The sequence below is a fragment of the Cynocephalus volans genome, chromosome 12 (genome assembly GCF_027409185.1).
Source record: "Cynocephalus volans isolate mCynVol1 chromosome 12, mCynVol1.pri, whole genome shotgun sequence".
NCBI lineage: Eukaryota > Metazoa > Chordata > Mammalia > Dermoptera > Cynocephalidae > Cynocephalus > Cynocephalus volans.
Genome location: NC_084471.1, coordinates 8717163 through 8731853, shown reverse-complemented (window position 1 = coordinate 8731853; position 14691 = coordinate 8717163). Strand labels below are relative to the sequence as shown.

The 14691-nt window shown below is 55.6% G+C and overlaps 1 protein-coding gene across 1 annotated transcript; it reads right to left on the bottom strand.

The window, feature by feature from the left end:
- Positions 1-1025: 1025 nt before the first annotated feature.
- On the bottom strand, positions 1026-9820 carry LOC134360765 (alpha-N-acetylgalactosaminidase-like). Its single transcript, XM_063075531.1, has 10 exons — positions 9752-9820; positions 9251-9319; positions 8324-8459; positions 7620-7791; positions 6987-7164; positions 6540-6634; positions 5594-5755; positions 4089-4286; positions 2584-2727; positions 1026-1668 (listed from the first exon to the last, which is right to left on the bottom strand). Exons 2-10 carry the CDS (start codon positions 9264-9266, stop codon positions 1534-1536), a joined length of 1236 nt encoding a protein of 411 aa, XP_062931601.1. The 5' UTR covers positions 9267-9319; positions 9752-9820; the 3' UTR covers positions 1026-1533.
- Between the last annotated feature and the right edge of the window lie 4871 nt (positions 9821-14691).

Genomic DNA, 14691 nt, shown 5'->3' with positions numbered 1-14691 from the left:
AGACTTAATCAGCAAAGCTACACTAATCTGTTCTTTTTTCACTAAAGATGACCAGTAAGGGGATCTTAACCCTTGACTTGGTGTTGTCAGCAATACACTCTCCCAAGTGAGCTAACGGGCCATCCCTATGAAGGGATCTGAACCCGTGGCCTTGGTGTTATCAGCACCACACTCTCAAGTGAGCCACGGGCCGGCCCTACAGTGTTCTTCAATGACATTATAACGTGCGCTATAAGTTCTTTACAAAATACTCCGAATACAAGGACCTCAAAACCCTCAGGGAAGGAGTGTGGGAGATCCTCCCAGAAGATCCCATAGGGTGGGACAGTTCAAGGCCTGGGCACTGGGTGCTCCCCCATTCAGGGCCCAAGGAGGACCTAGGTAGCCTGCTCTGCAACCAGGTTTCCAAATGGGAAACAAAGCCACCAGGGAAGACAGGTGCCCTGTGGTCTTAGCTATAGGAGGGCTTGGGAAACCGGAACCAAAGAGAGGCAGTCGAGAACCAGCCATTCTTTTAACCTGACAGCTACCCCATTCCTTAGGAGGATGAACGGGAAGTAGACTTTAGGACACAAAGAACCCCCGGACTTGTATGTGGACAAAGTTGGGGAATCTGAACTTCCTCTGCAGCCAGGTTTGGAGAGAAATAATAAAGAGATAGAAGTGAGGGTGGAGCCATCAGAGAGGACAGCAGGCTGAGGTGCTGGGGACGGGGAGCACTGCTGGACAGAGAACAAGCTGTAGGGCCTGGGAACATCGCTACTGTGCCTCATTGTGTTGTCACCATCAACCACCACCACCACCGTGTCCGGCAGAGCAGGAAAGACTCCCTGGTGTGAGGCAAATCTGCATTTCTGGCAAGTACCATCTGCAGGTCACTTTGGAAAATGAAGGTCCAGAAGATGCCACACATCTTCCATGTGAGGTGAGAAATATTTGAGACCAGGACCCCGTGTAGTGCCACCAGAGTCCCTAACTGAAGGTGCCCATGGCCCCAGGTCCATATGACAACTACTTGACAGAAAGACAGCTTTATTGATGACCTGAGGGAGCCACAGTCTCCTTTTTGACCCTCACTCCCAGGTGGAATCAGCCTGAAAGACCTTCTCCAGGTAGGAAAGCCAATCACAAGATTCTTTAGAGTTCCCGGCAAGAAGTGAGATCTCTACTCCTAATTATAAAAATTCCAAATCCTGATTTCAGAGTCAACAACAGGTCAGAGACTAGGGTCCTGATGGGCATCAGCACCCCTGCCTGTGCGGGGCTCAGGAGGCCGGCTGAGTTGTTCGGCAACATCTGTGGGGCCATGCAGCTGAGGGAGAGGCCAGGAAAGCCACAGGAAATTGCCCAAGAGAAGGTTCCAAGAGGGAAGGCCACAGAACCTGGCCCTGAGACTGCATTTTGGATATGACGGGGTCAGGTCACCAAGTGGGCCTGGGGAATAAAGAACCTTGTCTATGTGCCCTCAGCATGCCAAGGCTCCATGGTATGGGCTCAGTGGTACTGCCACAGCCTGTCACGTGTCCCAGCTCCTCACTGCTGGGACATATCCAGGTTCTTAATGGGATACAGGTACCACATCACTACCCCCGAAGGGTTGATGGTCACTGTGAAGTTGGTGTCATTCTGGAGGCCACTGATGACATCACCCGAGAAGACGTTCTGGGCCTGCAGTAGGGAGGGACGGCACCGATGCCACCATGAGAATGGCTGCACAGAGACCTCTCAAAGGACGTAGAAGTCTGGACTTGGCCTGTCTAGTGGACTGAATGATGTCCCTCCAAAACTCACTGAAGTTTGAACTGTATCCCTCAAGTTTTATGAATTAGAAACGTGGCCCCCACTGTGACTGTTAACAGGTGGGAAATCCTATTATGGTAAAAGGTGGAGCCTTGAAGAGGTGACTGGATGGTAGGACCGTGCAGTAGTGAATGGATTAAAAATGGTCAGGGGCATGGTTCTGAGGGCTTTAATAGGAGAGGACAGTCTGTGTGGCTCTCTCGGCGCCACCATTTCTCCAGTGTGACACTCTGCCGTCACTGAAGCCACCACCAAAGAACGCCTTCACCATACGTGTTGCGTGGACTTTTGACTTTCCAGCCTCAGAAACGATAGGCAATAAATTTCATGTTCTTTATAAAATACCCAGTTCTGTGTATTTTGTCATAAGCTACAGAAATGGACTGATACGGCCCGTCTGTGCTGGGCCTCCAGCATGCGCTGCAGAAGTGGAAGCCCGAATCTCCTATCTCTTCTCTAAGCACAGGCAGTGGAGAAAGCCCCAGCCCTCGGAAAACCTTCAGGAACATGCCAGCAAGGGCTGAGCAGTGAGGGGGCGGAGTACGGCCTTAGAGGTTAATGGGAGTCCTGTTAGTTCTGTTTGCACAGCTTGAACACACCAGTGCAGAGAACGGCTGCACCCCCGCCGCCATTGCCTGCGGCTGCCCCACAGGCACCTGCTACAGGGCCCAGAGCACAAGACTCAGGAGAGCTGTGCGGGAGCCAGGACCACCCCCAGCAATGCCCTCCGAGGGAAGCCTGAAGCCCGAAGCGCGCCCTGGGCTGCAGGCAGCAGGGCCTCACCTCGTACGTTGTGGAGCCGCTGAAGTTCAGCCTGGCGAGGGACGTGTGGTAGCGATAAGGCATGTCTATCCTGCGGCTGAAGAAGACGACGGCGCTGGCCTTATTGGACAGGGGCCGCAGGTACACCTCAATGCGGGATCTTTCCTGGGCACAGAAGGGGGCTACTGGCTGGGGTCCCTACTCAGACAGTCTCCGAAGTCCCCTTCCTGGCCCTCGCTTGAGCTCTGGGTCCCCCTAGCCTACAGTTCCGTGTCACGCAGAGGCTTGGTGGGGGTACCACAGCCCTCCGGCGCCCCAGCTCAGCTAACCCTGCGTCCCCCCTTCCTCCCCGACTTGGCAGGTGCTCCTGACACCTACTCAGGGCCCGGCCTCATGCTAGGACACAGAGACAGATGTGTGTGAGGTGCTGCCCCAGAAGCTCACGGGATGACGGGAGGGATGGACACAGACACAGTGGAGGCGTGACAGGACAGCGTGCCAGTGACCGCTGGCTGCCGCGGCTGCCGCTCTGGGAGGCAGGGCACTGTCCGGTGGGAGCAATGAACTCTGCTCCTGGACGGCACACACTGGAGCCGGCCTTGAGGGTGAACCCCCATCGTCCTCCATCCTTCCCCATCCTCCAGAAGGTTCTCTGGGCCTGGCTCCACCATCAGCTCCTCTGGCACGGACTAGTTCCCTCCTCTGTACCAGTTCTACAGGTGCCTTCTGTAGTTCTTTTATTTATATATTTATTTTTTAAAGATGACCGGTAAGGGGATTTTAACCCGTGACGTGCTGTTGTCAGCACCACGCTCACCCATTGAGCCAACCTGCCATCCTTGTATGGGATCCGAACCCGTGGCCTTGGTGTTATCAGCACCGCACTCTCCAGAGTGAGCCAGAGGCTGGCCCTATAGTTCTACAGATTTATTTTTCTAGAGAGTAAGGAATTCGTGTAAAGAGCAAAGGCTTTGGGGTGATACTACTGGAGTCAAATCTTGTTTGTACCAGTTGTGTAGCCTTGGGGTAAAGTTACTTAGATTCTCAAAGTTTCAGTTTCCTCACTTGTAAAACAGGAAGAGTGTCTACTTTGCTGAGAAAATGTATCTAGAATGCCCAGCACATAGTAGGTTCTCAATACATAGTAGACGCTAGTATCAATACTAGTAGTATTCCTTGGCTAAAACAACTCCTTAAACTCTGGAGGGAAGCCCTAGTCCTCTGCAGGACATCACAGGTGTGTGCAGAAGCCTGTGCCTCACCGCTCCCATGTGCACTTGTGTGGTGACACCTCCCGTCCCTGACTCCCAGGAGCTGTCTTGCTCTGGCCCTGCTCTCCCCCAGGCAAGAGGAGGTCAGCTGGAGCCACTCCCAGCAGTGTCCTCAACTGCATGCAACTAGGATGGGGAGGCCTGTGGTCCTGGAGGGGGCTGGGCAAATTTCAGCTGATCTCCAGGCTGGCAGCCTTGCTCTCAGGAGGGCCCAGGTCCTCAGCTCTTCCCTCTCCTCCCCCAACACCCCAGTACCTTGAGAATCCTGCGTCCCTGGATGCCTAAGGGATCCTGGTGGATCTTGATCATGAGTGGATTCTGCAGAATGTCCACGTTCTGGGCGGAGATGGTACGCAGGTCTGTGGACATGAAGAGCGGGGCCGCCAGCACTGTCCACAGGGCCATCTGGGCCTGGGATTGCTCATGGCTGAGGCCAAAGTTCCCAATGAGGAGCTGGGGACAGAGGAGAGAAGCTGTCAGCTCTGCCCACCTCCCTGAGGCCAACCCCAGACTTGTAGCTGAAGCAAGAGCAAACAGGGCTTGGGGAAGGACAGCCACGTGTGGGGGCCTGGTTCCGCGAACAGCATTCCCTAGCCGTGTGGCCTTGGGATGAGTCAAGTCACTGTCCAACTGACCATCAGCTACTATTTCCCATCAAGAACACAGGGGTGATAACATGCTCTGGCTGCATCGCAGGTCTTTAAGATGACCAAATGGGATCCTGTTGCCAAAAAATTTATAAGCTGGGACATGCGAGTTAAGAAATATGGCCAGGGTGGCTGTGGTAGGAAACCAGACCCGCCTGCCACTGGCCCTAGTCACAGCTGAATGAAGGGGACCTCCTGACCCCAGGACAACCAATCCAGTCAGGACACCACAATTATTGCTAATGCAACATGCTTACGTACTTAGTGATAATTTAACTAAGCACTGTGTTTGTGTCAGCTACTCTGCCGCGCATCTTCAAGAGTTATTTTATTGAAGCCTCAAAACAGCCCTATATAAAGCAGCTGCTATTATTATTCTCATTTTGTAACTGACAAAACTGAGGCGTAGAAAAACTGAAGTAACTTGCCCAAGGTAAGTGGCAGAGCTGGAGCTAGAACTCCAAAATAGGCCAATTTCTGCTCCTCCAGTCTGCCTTCTCCACGTGGCATACTGTTTGGCAGTTATTACGATTATCACTGGTACTCGTAAATTCTTATGGACATACAGCTATAAAACTATAAGATAAAGTGCAAAAAAAAAAATGTCCCCAGGGCTATGACTGACATAGGACCAAAGGGCTAGAAGCAGGACTGGGGCCAGCTGTGCCTGTGGTGGGTGGGGCAGGGCTGGGTGGGCAGGACAGCAGGGTACAGGGCATTGAAAGAGGAGTCAGAGGCAGATAGAAGAGGGCGGTCCAGGCACTGGGAATGTCAAGGGAGCTTGAAGTCATGATCTTCCCGCTGCAGAGGAATAACATATCATGGGGTACCACTACAGACCAAGTGCTCAAGCTTTAAAACACATTAGAGCTGCCTGGGGAGATGGTTAACAATTGGCATTCCCAGGTCCTTCCCCTGAACATTCTCGTTCAAAAGATCGGGGGTGGAGACCTGGAAACAGAATTGTAAATGAGCTTCCAAGGGGAGTCTAATGACAGTTCAGGGACACATTTCAGAAACGCTAACCTAGATCCTGGCAGTGACCATCCAGGGAGGAAGAGAGCACAGGGCAGTGGAAGCAGGGCCTAGGGACATCCCCCTCCATGCTAGTACCACGTCTGGGTCGTTCCAGTGCCCAGGTCCGGCCACTTCCTGCAGTATGTCCTGGTGGTTCACATACCAATCCAGTATGGAGAGCACGCTCCACCAGTAGTCCCGGATGTCGAAGTAGTTGCGCCAGAGGTTGCAGATATTTGCCAGCAGAGTATAGTTCACCTGGGTATTGGGGAAGGCAGAGTCAGCACCAGAGTCATACCCTGTTGCTCAGAGGCCCCCACAGGGGCTGGGGAGGCTCAGCAGGAGACAGAGGGTGGGGAAAGGGCAAGAGAACAGGCCCCAGCTTGTTCGAGACAAGGAAGGCCTCTGACAGGGTGGCCCTGCTCTGGGACTGCCTGGGCCTCCCCTCCGTGCATGCTGGTGCCAGGAGCCTACCCTGCCCTCTCATGCCAGCTGGGGTCAAGCCCAGGGTGTGGGCCCAGCACGGTGTACCCACAATCCTCCCCACCGAACACCCAGTCCCCATGTTCTCTCACTGAGACTATCACCATCTGCCAACCTACTCCCTCAGGTCTGTTGGTCTGAGCCCAACATTTCTCGTGTCAAACGTGCTGAGGGGCCCTAGCGAGGTGCTCACAGGCTCGGCCTCACCTGCCTGGCCTCACCAGCCTCCTCGATCTCCTAGCTCGCTCTCAGCACAACTCAGGCTTCTGACTGCTTGCTGGGCACTGTGTGCTGGCACGTGTGGCTGTGGCTCTCCTGCCTTGGTGCCAACCCTTCAGCCCGCTGACGAGGGCCTCCTTCTGTAAGACCCTGGGCTGGCTGAGCACCTCTCCCCCTTTGGGGTACTTATGACACTCTCTCTAGACACCTACAAATCATCCTGTGGGCAGCTGTAGTGAGAGAAGCTCTGGCTGTGGGGGTCCCTCCCTGAGGCTTGGACAGGGGGCAAGAAGGCCTGGATGTGGGCAGCACTGTCAGGCAGGTGCACAGAAGGGCTTACCCTTGGGGGGAGGCCCCCTTCAAAGGCTGGCCAGCTGCAGGAGAAGACAATGGGGCGGCCTGTGGCATTGAGAGCAGCAGACATCTTGGGGTACCCTGGAGTAAGCCCAAGCTTTGTTTCAGGACAAAGGAGGCACAAGAGGCAGTCTGTGTCCTCAGCCCAAATCTTTTCCCACCAAATGTGAGGAAACTGATGCTCTAAAGAGGAGGTGCCTCCCCTTGTACCCAGAACCTCAGACACTTCCTGGGTGGGCCATGGTGCCACCCCAACTCCAGGGAGCCTGGGAGCCATGATCCCCCCAGCCCCTGGATGAGGGGAATTGGGACACACCACCCCTAGGAGCCATACCACACAGACAGACCATATTCAGCCAGATGGGCACTGGTGGGCCTCCCACAACCACCCCTCTCTGACCACCTTTCGGCCCCAGCCAGCTGTGCTGCTCACCCTCCGCCCGGTGCTTGGGCGTGGAGAAGCAGCCGTCCAGCTTCAGCATGTCCACCTTCCACTCGGCGAAGGTTTGCGCATCCTGGACCACCTTGTCCAGTGTGGTGCCTGGGTAACCCCTGCAGGTGAACCTGCCCATGTCTTGGTAGATGCCCAGCTTCAGGCCCAGGGAGTGAACCTGTAGGGGGTTGAGGACACAGTGGGCTCATGCGTGACCTTCAGTGAGGCTCCTCACAGGCACCTTCAGTGGCTCCCACTGACCAAAGGAGGGTCCCAGCTTGCTGGCCTGGCCTCTACCTGCTGCAGCCCACCCCACCCTCTAACACGCACCCCTCCCATGGGCTGTTACTTCCTGTACGCTTTTGCTTCTGCCATGACGCCTCGAATGCCATCTCTCTGGGATCAGCTCAAGAATTGCCTCCTCCAGGGAACCTTCCTGGAATCCCAGGGCTGAATAAGATGCCCTTTCTGGCTCTCACCCACCACCACAGACCAAACATAGGTGCTCATCTGTCTGTTTCCCCCATCAGTCTGGTAGTTCTCAAGCAGGAATTGTGTAAATGAGCCCTAAGCAGGGCAGCACAACAGCAGTGGCCGAGGCCTCAGTCTGCGCTGGGCTGGGGTGGGGCTCACATAGTCAGCCAAGAAGGCAATGCCGTGGGGGAAGCGCTTGGGATCTGGCACCAGGTGGCCTTTGTCATCACGTCCACCAATCCAGCAGTCATCGATGTTGACGTATGTGTAGCCTGCATCCCGCCATCCATCCTGTGCCATCCGGTCAGCCATCTCCATGAAGAGCCGCTCACTAGTGAGGGGCAGGGAAATGGGACAGCTTAATGGCCCAGTCTGGCCCTCATCCACACCCCTTCCACAGCTCTGAAAGTGAATTTAACCTATAAAAACCACAACCATGCTGTCAGCTGAGGACTAAGCCAGGTAACAAGTATAAATGACCACCAAGGATTGTGTCATGAGCCATAAGCAAGGTGGGTGAAATGAATGGTCTGGGACCCAGGGCGAGGGGCAGCACTGGGCCGGGGGAAACATGTGGGGTCTGGCCTGGGCCTGGCATTTTAACAGCTACCTCCCTTTGATTATCTCAAATCCTGGGTCAACCCCAAGGTCCCTCCCTCTCCCACAGGTCTGACAGTCCCCTTAGAGGCCCCAGACAGGTCACGAGGTTAGGTGTCAGATACCCCAAAAGTTACTTCTGGCTGCAGTCTCTCTGGGATAGGGGGTTTTGTCCTTGCCCTCTTTTCTAGCTGACCCTCCACTCCCTGCCTCCACTCTGCAGAGCCCTGGGCAAGGCTTGTCAGGTGGGTGTGGGCCTTACTCACCTGATGCAGTTCTTTGGATCCACTTTACAGTTAGTGTTGCAGCGGAAGCGTTCCCAGGCCAGCCAGCCCATGGGTGGCGTCCGCAGGAGCCCATTCTCCAGCACCAGCACCTGGGCCACCAGGGTTAGCAAGAGCACTGGGAGAGGGGGTGACTGTGAGTGGCTCCTGCAGCACTGGCCCTCATCCCACCCCATCCACATATTCCTCAGCCCTGTAGAGGCTGCCTGCCTAAACATTAGGGGAACAGGGGCTTGGGGAAGAACTGGATCTTCCTGCAAGGCTGGCTCCTGCAGTGCATCAAGTGGGAGGATGGTGCCTGGGGCGACACAATGTATTTGAGGCCTGGCTCCCCACTTGCTTTTGACAAGGCAGAGTAGTGCTGGAATTAGCAGAATTAACACCTCAAATGACGTCCTTCCTGTACCCCTGACCAGTCCTCCCACCCCATACACAGAACATGACAGTACATTGTGGCCAGACTCCAGGTCTCCTGCGCCCCAGTCCAGGCCTCTTTGCTGTCCCCCACACACCCCCAAGAAGCCTCAGAAGGATTTAAAAGGTCATCCAGGTTAGACCTACACCCAGCCAGCCTACGTGAGCCCTTTCCCTCTTGGGCCTCAGTTCCCTTATTTGTAAGACAGAGTTTCTGCATCGACTTTACCGGCCGGCCGTTCTCAGCACATGCTGATGTCACATAAGACAGGGCCTCTGAACGTGGGGGGAGAGGCAGTGAGAAAGGAAGAAGCCTCGTTGGAGGGGAACTGATTCCTAGGTGGGGAGCATTTCCTCCTCCTTTCCCGGCCCAGCTCCAAGAACACGAGAGAGGAACACGTCTCCCCACAAACCCACATCGGGGAAGAACGGACAGACACCGAGGACCCTCACCCGTCCCCTCCCACAGTCACCCCGGCCCGTCCGTGTAGGTACCTGTCTTCAGCAACATTGCTCTGGACTCAGCGTCTCGGGAACTGACCGGATCTGCTCTGCTTTTATCAGCTTTGGAAGCGAAGAAGAAACGTTAGAAAAGCACTGGACTCACGACTGCCCGGACCGCCCTTACACTTGGGCGTGGGTCCCACGCTGGGTCCCCAAGTCGCCCTCACTCCCCCCACCCCATCCATCACTTCCTGGAGCCTGCGTTCTTCCTTCAGAAACGCTGAGCCTAGTGTCTTGGACGTTCGGGGACGCCCTAGGGTGTGTTCTCACGCCCTCTGCAGTGCTGGGAGCCCCGAACGCCTAAGGACGACCCTCCGCCACAAGGACGCAGCGACCGGCGCTCGGACGCCCAGGAAGAAGGGAGGCGCAGGGCCGGGACCGGGCTCCGGACTCGCCCCAGGGTCCGCGTTCCCGCCTCCAGTCCCCAAGGACTGCAGCCCAGCTGCCCGACGCCGGGACCTTCCCCGCCGAGTCCCCACCAGCCGCACTCACCCCGCAGACGCGCTCAGCCCCGAACCCCGCTTCTGCGTCCGGGGCGGCCGCTTGGGCGACTTGATCCGCCTCCCACATCCCAGCGGGGGCGGGGCCTGGCGGCCACAAGCCTTCCCGGCGCAGCCTATCAGAATCCCCTAGCAACGCCGGGCCCGCCCCTACGAGCGCACGCTTCCGACGCCCCTCCCCTGAGCCCCGCCCCTTTGAGCCCCAGCCCTGCGCGTTCCCCATATTAGGGCCGGGGTGTCCCGAGTGGCCTGGCTCCCGGCAAGGCTGGTCCCTTCCCTTCTGCGGGGGCTGTGGGGGCGAGGGTGGCCCGCGGGAGACTGTGGGTGCTCAGTGAATAGCTCTGCAGTGAGCACCTGCTGAGGGCTGTGGGAAGACGAGGGGAGAGGGTACCTGAGGGACAGCCCGTTCAGAGGTGGCGGTCGCTGCAGGCCGGTTTCAGTTGGTGAGAGCTGGTGCCGAGAACAGCCAAGTCCAGGGCCCCATCCTTGTACCGGCCGCTGCCAAAAGAAAACAACAAACTGGAATATACTAAAAAGCATATGTACTTCACAGGGCCTGGTTTTCCAAAGCCTTGCAGTTTCAAATATTGACCTTGCAAGGACAGGAAATTTTCCTCAGGCTATAAGTCTCTGGTGTAAGATAAAGATTTGTGGCACAGCAGGTTGCTGGCTCAAAGACAGACTAGTTACTGATTGTTATGTAAAGATACAGATAAATTGTTGTCAGAAGGAATGTTTGTGAAGATTAAAGCTTTTGTTGATGGCCTTACTGGAATGTCATCTGGCTTGTTTCACTGAAAGTTACCAGCCTATATATATATAACCCCACCTTTGTTCTCTTCCTGTACCTTCCTTGTCTGGAAAATAAATGTAGGAAGAGAACCCCAATTTGGCGTTAATTTCCCAAGGAAGGAATGCCTCTCACTGAAGCATTCCCAAGGGAAGTTAACCACTTTGGGGCCTCTCAATGCTCGTAAGAGATGGGCTTTGAGTAATCCTTTGTGTGCGTCTCCATCATCCAGGGGAAGTGGGGTGACAAATCTGTGGGGGGTGAAGCAACGCAAAGCAACAACAAACAAATCAAACAAAAGCAAACGGGCAAACAAAAATCAGGCAGTGGAAGATGAATAGTCACTACGGAAGAATGAGTGGGAGAGAGAAAGCAGGCTGAGGACACGGCTCTTGCAAAAGCCGGAGTCTCTCCTCTCCCACTGCACACTCAGGGTCTGCTCACCCCGGCTTTCTGCAGGTTCCTTCTCTCATGCATTCAAGTATTTATTGAGCAACCACTAGGTGCCAAACACTTTATTCTGGGCACCGTCACTTGGATGGCCACTGGACATCTCAAACAGAACGGGCCCCAAGTGGCACACCTGTCACCTTCCACATCTCAGGTAAGAGCAACTCTCCCTCCAGTGCTCTAGCCAAAACCTTGGAGAAGTCCTCGCCTCCTCTTACTCACGCCCCCCACATGGAATCCCTCAGCAAATGCTGCACTCTCGACCTCCAGAATCCAACCCGGAATCTGGACACCTCTCACCGCTCTCGTCACCCTCGTCACATCTTGCAGCAGCCTCCTCACTGGTCTCCTGCTCTCACATATTTATTTTCTTCACAGCAGCCAGAAAAATCCTTGAAAACATCACTCAGCCCACTCAGAACCCTGTGATGGCTGCTCATCTTTCTAGAGTAACGGCCCTCACACATTTACAGAGCCCCACCCCACATCTGCCCCTGTCACCTACACTCTCCTCTCCTCATGGCCTCTCAGCCATACTGGCCTCCTAGCAGTTTCTCAAACACAGCAGGTCTCAGGGCCATTGTACTAGCTGTTCTGTCTTAACTGCAGTGCTCTTTCTGCAGATATTGGTAGGACTGGATCCCTCACGTCCTTCAAGTTAAATGTCACCTTCTCGATGAGATCCACCCTGACCGTTCTTAAAACTGCAACCTCCCCACGTTCACAGTTCCCAATTGCCCTTACCCTGCTCAGTTTTTTCCACACTGCTGATTACGGTCTAACACATTTATGATGGTTTATACTAGGAACTGAACAAAATGTAGTGGGGGAGGCAGATAATAACCAGGACATAAAGGCATGGGTGTAGGGCAGTTTTTATAGTGCTTAGTCCTGTAATGAAATACAGCCAGTGATGTGATAGAGGCTTCAGGGTGGGCAACTTTACATCACATGGGCAGTGAGGGGACATCTGAGCTGCAACCCAAGTGATGTAAAGGAGCCCTGAGGAGTAGAGCCGGGGTGTGGGGGTGAGAAGGAAGAGCTTCTAGGCTGCAGGAAGCACAAGGACAAAGGCTCTGAGGTGGAATCGGTGAGTTCACAGGCCGATGCTGGGCTTCCAGGGCCTTTGGGAAAGTCCAGGCTCCTGCGTTCAGTTCGGTTGTGCATTCCCGCAACGCTCAGTGCAGGCCTAGCCGTGAACAGACACCGGTTGCAGGCCGACGGCAGGGGCAGGTGTAGAGACAGAGACGGGTAATCCCAGAGGCAGAGATCTGGCTGACCCCAGGGGCCCTGTCGGGTGGCCAGGGAAGCTCGGTCGGGCCTCTCGGGCTGCATAGGAGCCCGCCCTTAGGAGGCTCCGGGGCGAGGCGGGCCAGGCTTGGGGACTTGGCTCTGCGGGAGAAGTGGGCTGGGCAGGGAGAGGGGGACTAGGGGACAAAGAGAACTCCAGGCGGTGGTCTGGGTCCGCAGACAGCCTGACTCCGTGGCTTACGCAGGTCTCCCCCACTCGGGCCTCAGTTTCCCTCCCGGCCGGATCCAGAGGCGGCTTCGCGGACGTCGAGGCTTGGCGCGTACTGGGCGGGGCGGGACAGGGGCGGTAACCCGAGCATTCCGGGTGGGGTCTCCCGGCTCCCGCGGCCACGTTCGCGGCCCGGGCGGAGGCGCGGGGTCCCAGCCGCGATCGCCCCGGGGCGCGGCCGCAGCTCACCCCGCGGGCCGCCCTCCGGTGCTTCTGCGCGCTCGGCGGCGGGAGGTGAGAGCGGGTCCCCCGGCGCGGGGAGGCGGCCCCGGGGAGGCGTGGCCGCGGCGACGTGGCGGGAACAGCCCCGCAGCGCGGACGGAGAAACCCAGGCGGCGCGCGCCGGAGAGATCCCGGCTGAGGCGACCTTGTCTCAGGGCGACAGCCCGGCCGAGGCCCATGGCGATGGCCACGTCCTCAACCCGCCCCGGGAAGACGCGGAGCCCCGGCGGGAGGCCGGCTGTGCCGTCCGAGCCTCGCGCCCCTAGCGGCGGAGAGGACGGAGCGCCCTGCCCCGGGCGCACGGCTGGGCCCGGCACTGGCGGTGAGGCCAGGCCTCCGGCGAACTTCTGTGATCGCCTCCTGCCCTTTCCGGGCCACCCGGATTAGAACGGCCCTTACCGCATCCCGGGGCCCTGCTTGTTTCTCTCCGCAGCCCTGATCATTACCGGTCCTTATGTTATTCATGATTTCATTAATTATCATTTTTGTTTGTTGGTTTGCTTCCATTGTGTCTCTCCCGCTACAGTGTTGGCAGGAGGGGAGGGGACTTTGTTTTGTCCACTGATATACTCCCATTAATTCAACAAAAACTTCCTGAGGACTGGAAATTGGAGGTGATGCCAGGAGCCAAATTGAGTCCTGCGCTAGACATTCTAGGGTTGGGAACAGCGCTGTAAACACAGATGTGATCCTTGTGGGGTGAAGGAAACAGAACCAGAAGCGAGGGGACTGCTGGTCAAGTGACCTTTGATCAGGCCACCTTAGATATGGTGATTAGGGAAGGCCTCTCTGTTTAGGTGATTTAAATTAAACCCACAAATAAACTGTGACAAGTGCTAGAAGGGATAAGCAGGAAGCTATGAGGGCACTTAGTTCTCACCCAGCCTCAGGGAGCAGGGAGCTGAGGTCTGAAGAGTGAAGGTCAAAACGATGGGATCCAGTCCCTTAAGTTTCTCACAGGTGGGGGCACTATCAAAGGTCACGGAAGGCTTCCTGGTGGAGGTGGTGGTTTGACTGGGCCCCCAAAGCAGAGTAGGAGTTCTCATCCTTTAGGATGGGTTGACTGGGTTTTGTTTTGCAGGCTCCCTGGGAACTACGCTGTCAAAGTGCTGAGCTGCTTGGCCAGACAGGCATCCCCTGCTCTCCCCCAGTGAGCTCTGCTGGTAAGTGAGTCACGGCAAAGACCCCCCCCCAGAAGGTGTTAGGGAATTGGGAGACCAAGTTCTGCTTCTCACTGGCCATCTGACCTTGGGCAGTTTTCACTTCACTGCTCTGGACCTTAGTTTTCCATGAGTCAGGAGGACAGTTGGATCATCATTTATGATGATCCTTGGGACACTAACATTCAATGCTTGTGGTTGGTTCTTCTCAGCCGTACCCAAAAAAGAGCCCTGCCCTGACCCCGTCTGGCCCTGAAGGCTGCATGTTCTTACTAAAGGACACTGTGCAGTACACAAATGAGAGGCCAGTAGAGACCCAGGAGGGTCACGGAAATGCTGGAGGTTTGGCCTCAGAATTAAAGCTGAGGGGCCCCGGATTAGGGGATGGTATAAGCACATCTGCCGGAGACCAGCTCCAGTCGAGTTGTGGGTCTTTGAAAGAGGGATGGAAAGGCGGCGAAAATAACACACACAGGCAGAGACCTCGGTTCCTCTGAAGCACGTTCTCACCCTGTGGGCTGTCACCACTGTCGCAGCCAAAGCAGCTAAAGCAGCTGAAGCAGCCTTCAGACTGAAAACAGCATTTTTATTTGTTACACAACACGGGGGGGTTAACATGGGCATTTTATCTACATAAACCTTTAGAATTATTAAACCAATAGTCAAAAGGAAACTTTTCTTAAAATTACATCAGTTCTCATAAAATTAATAATCTACAAAGTTAAATAAAACTCGGTGGTCAGCCAATTCTTTCTGGTGATTATATCTGTTGTGGTCGATTAGTCTGTGAC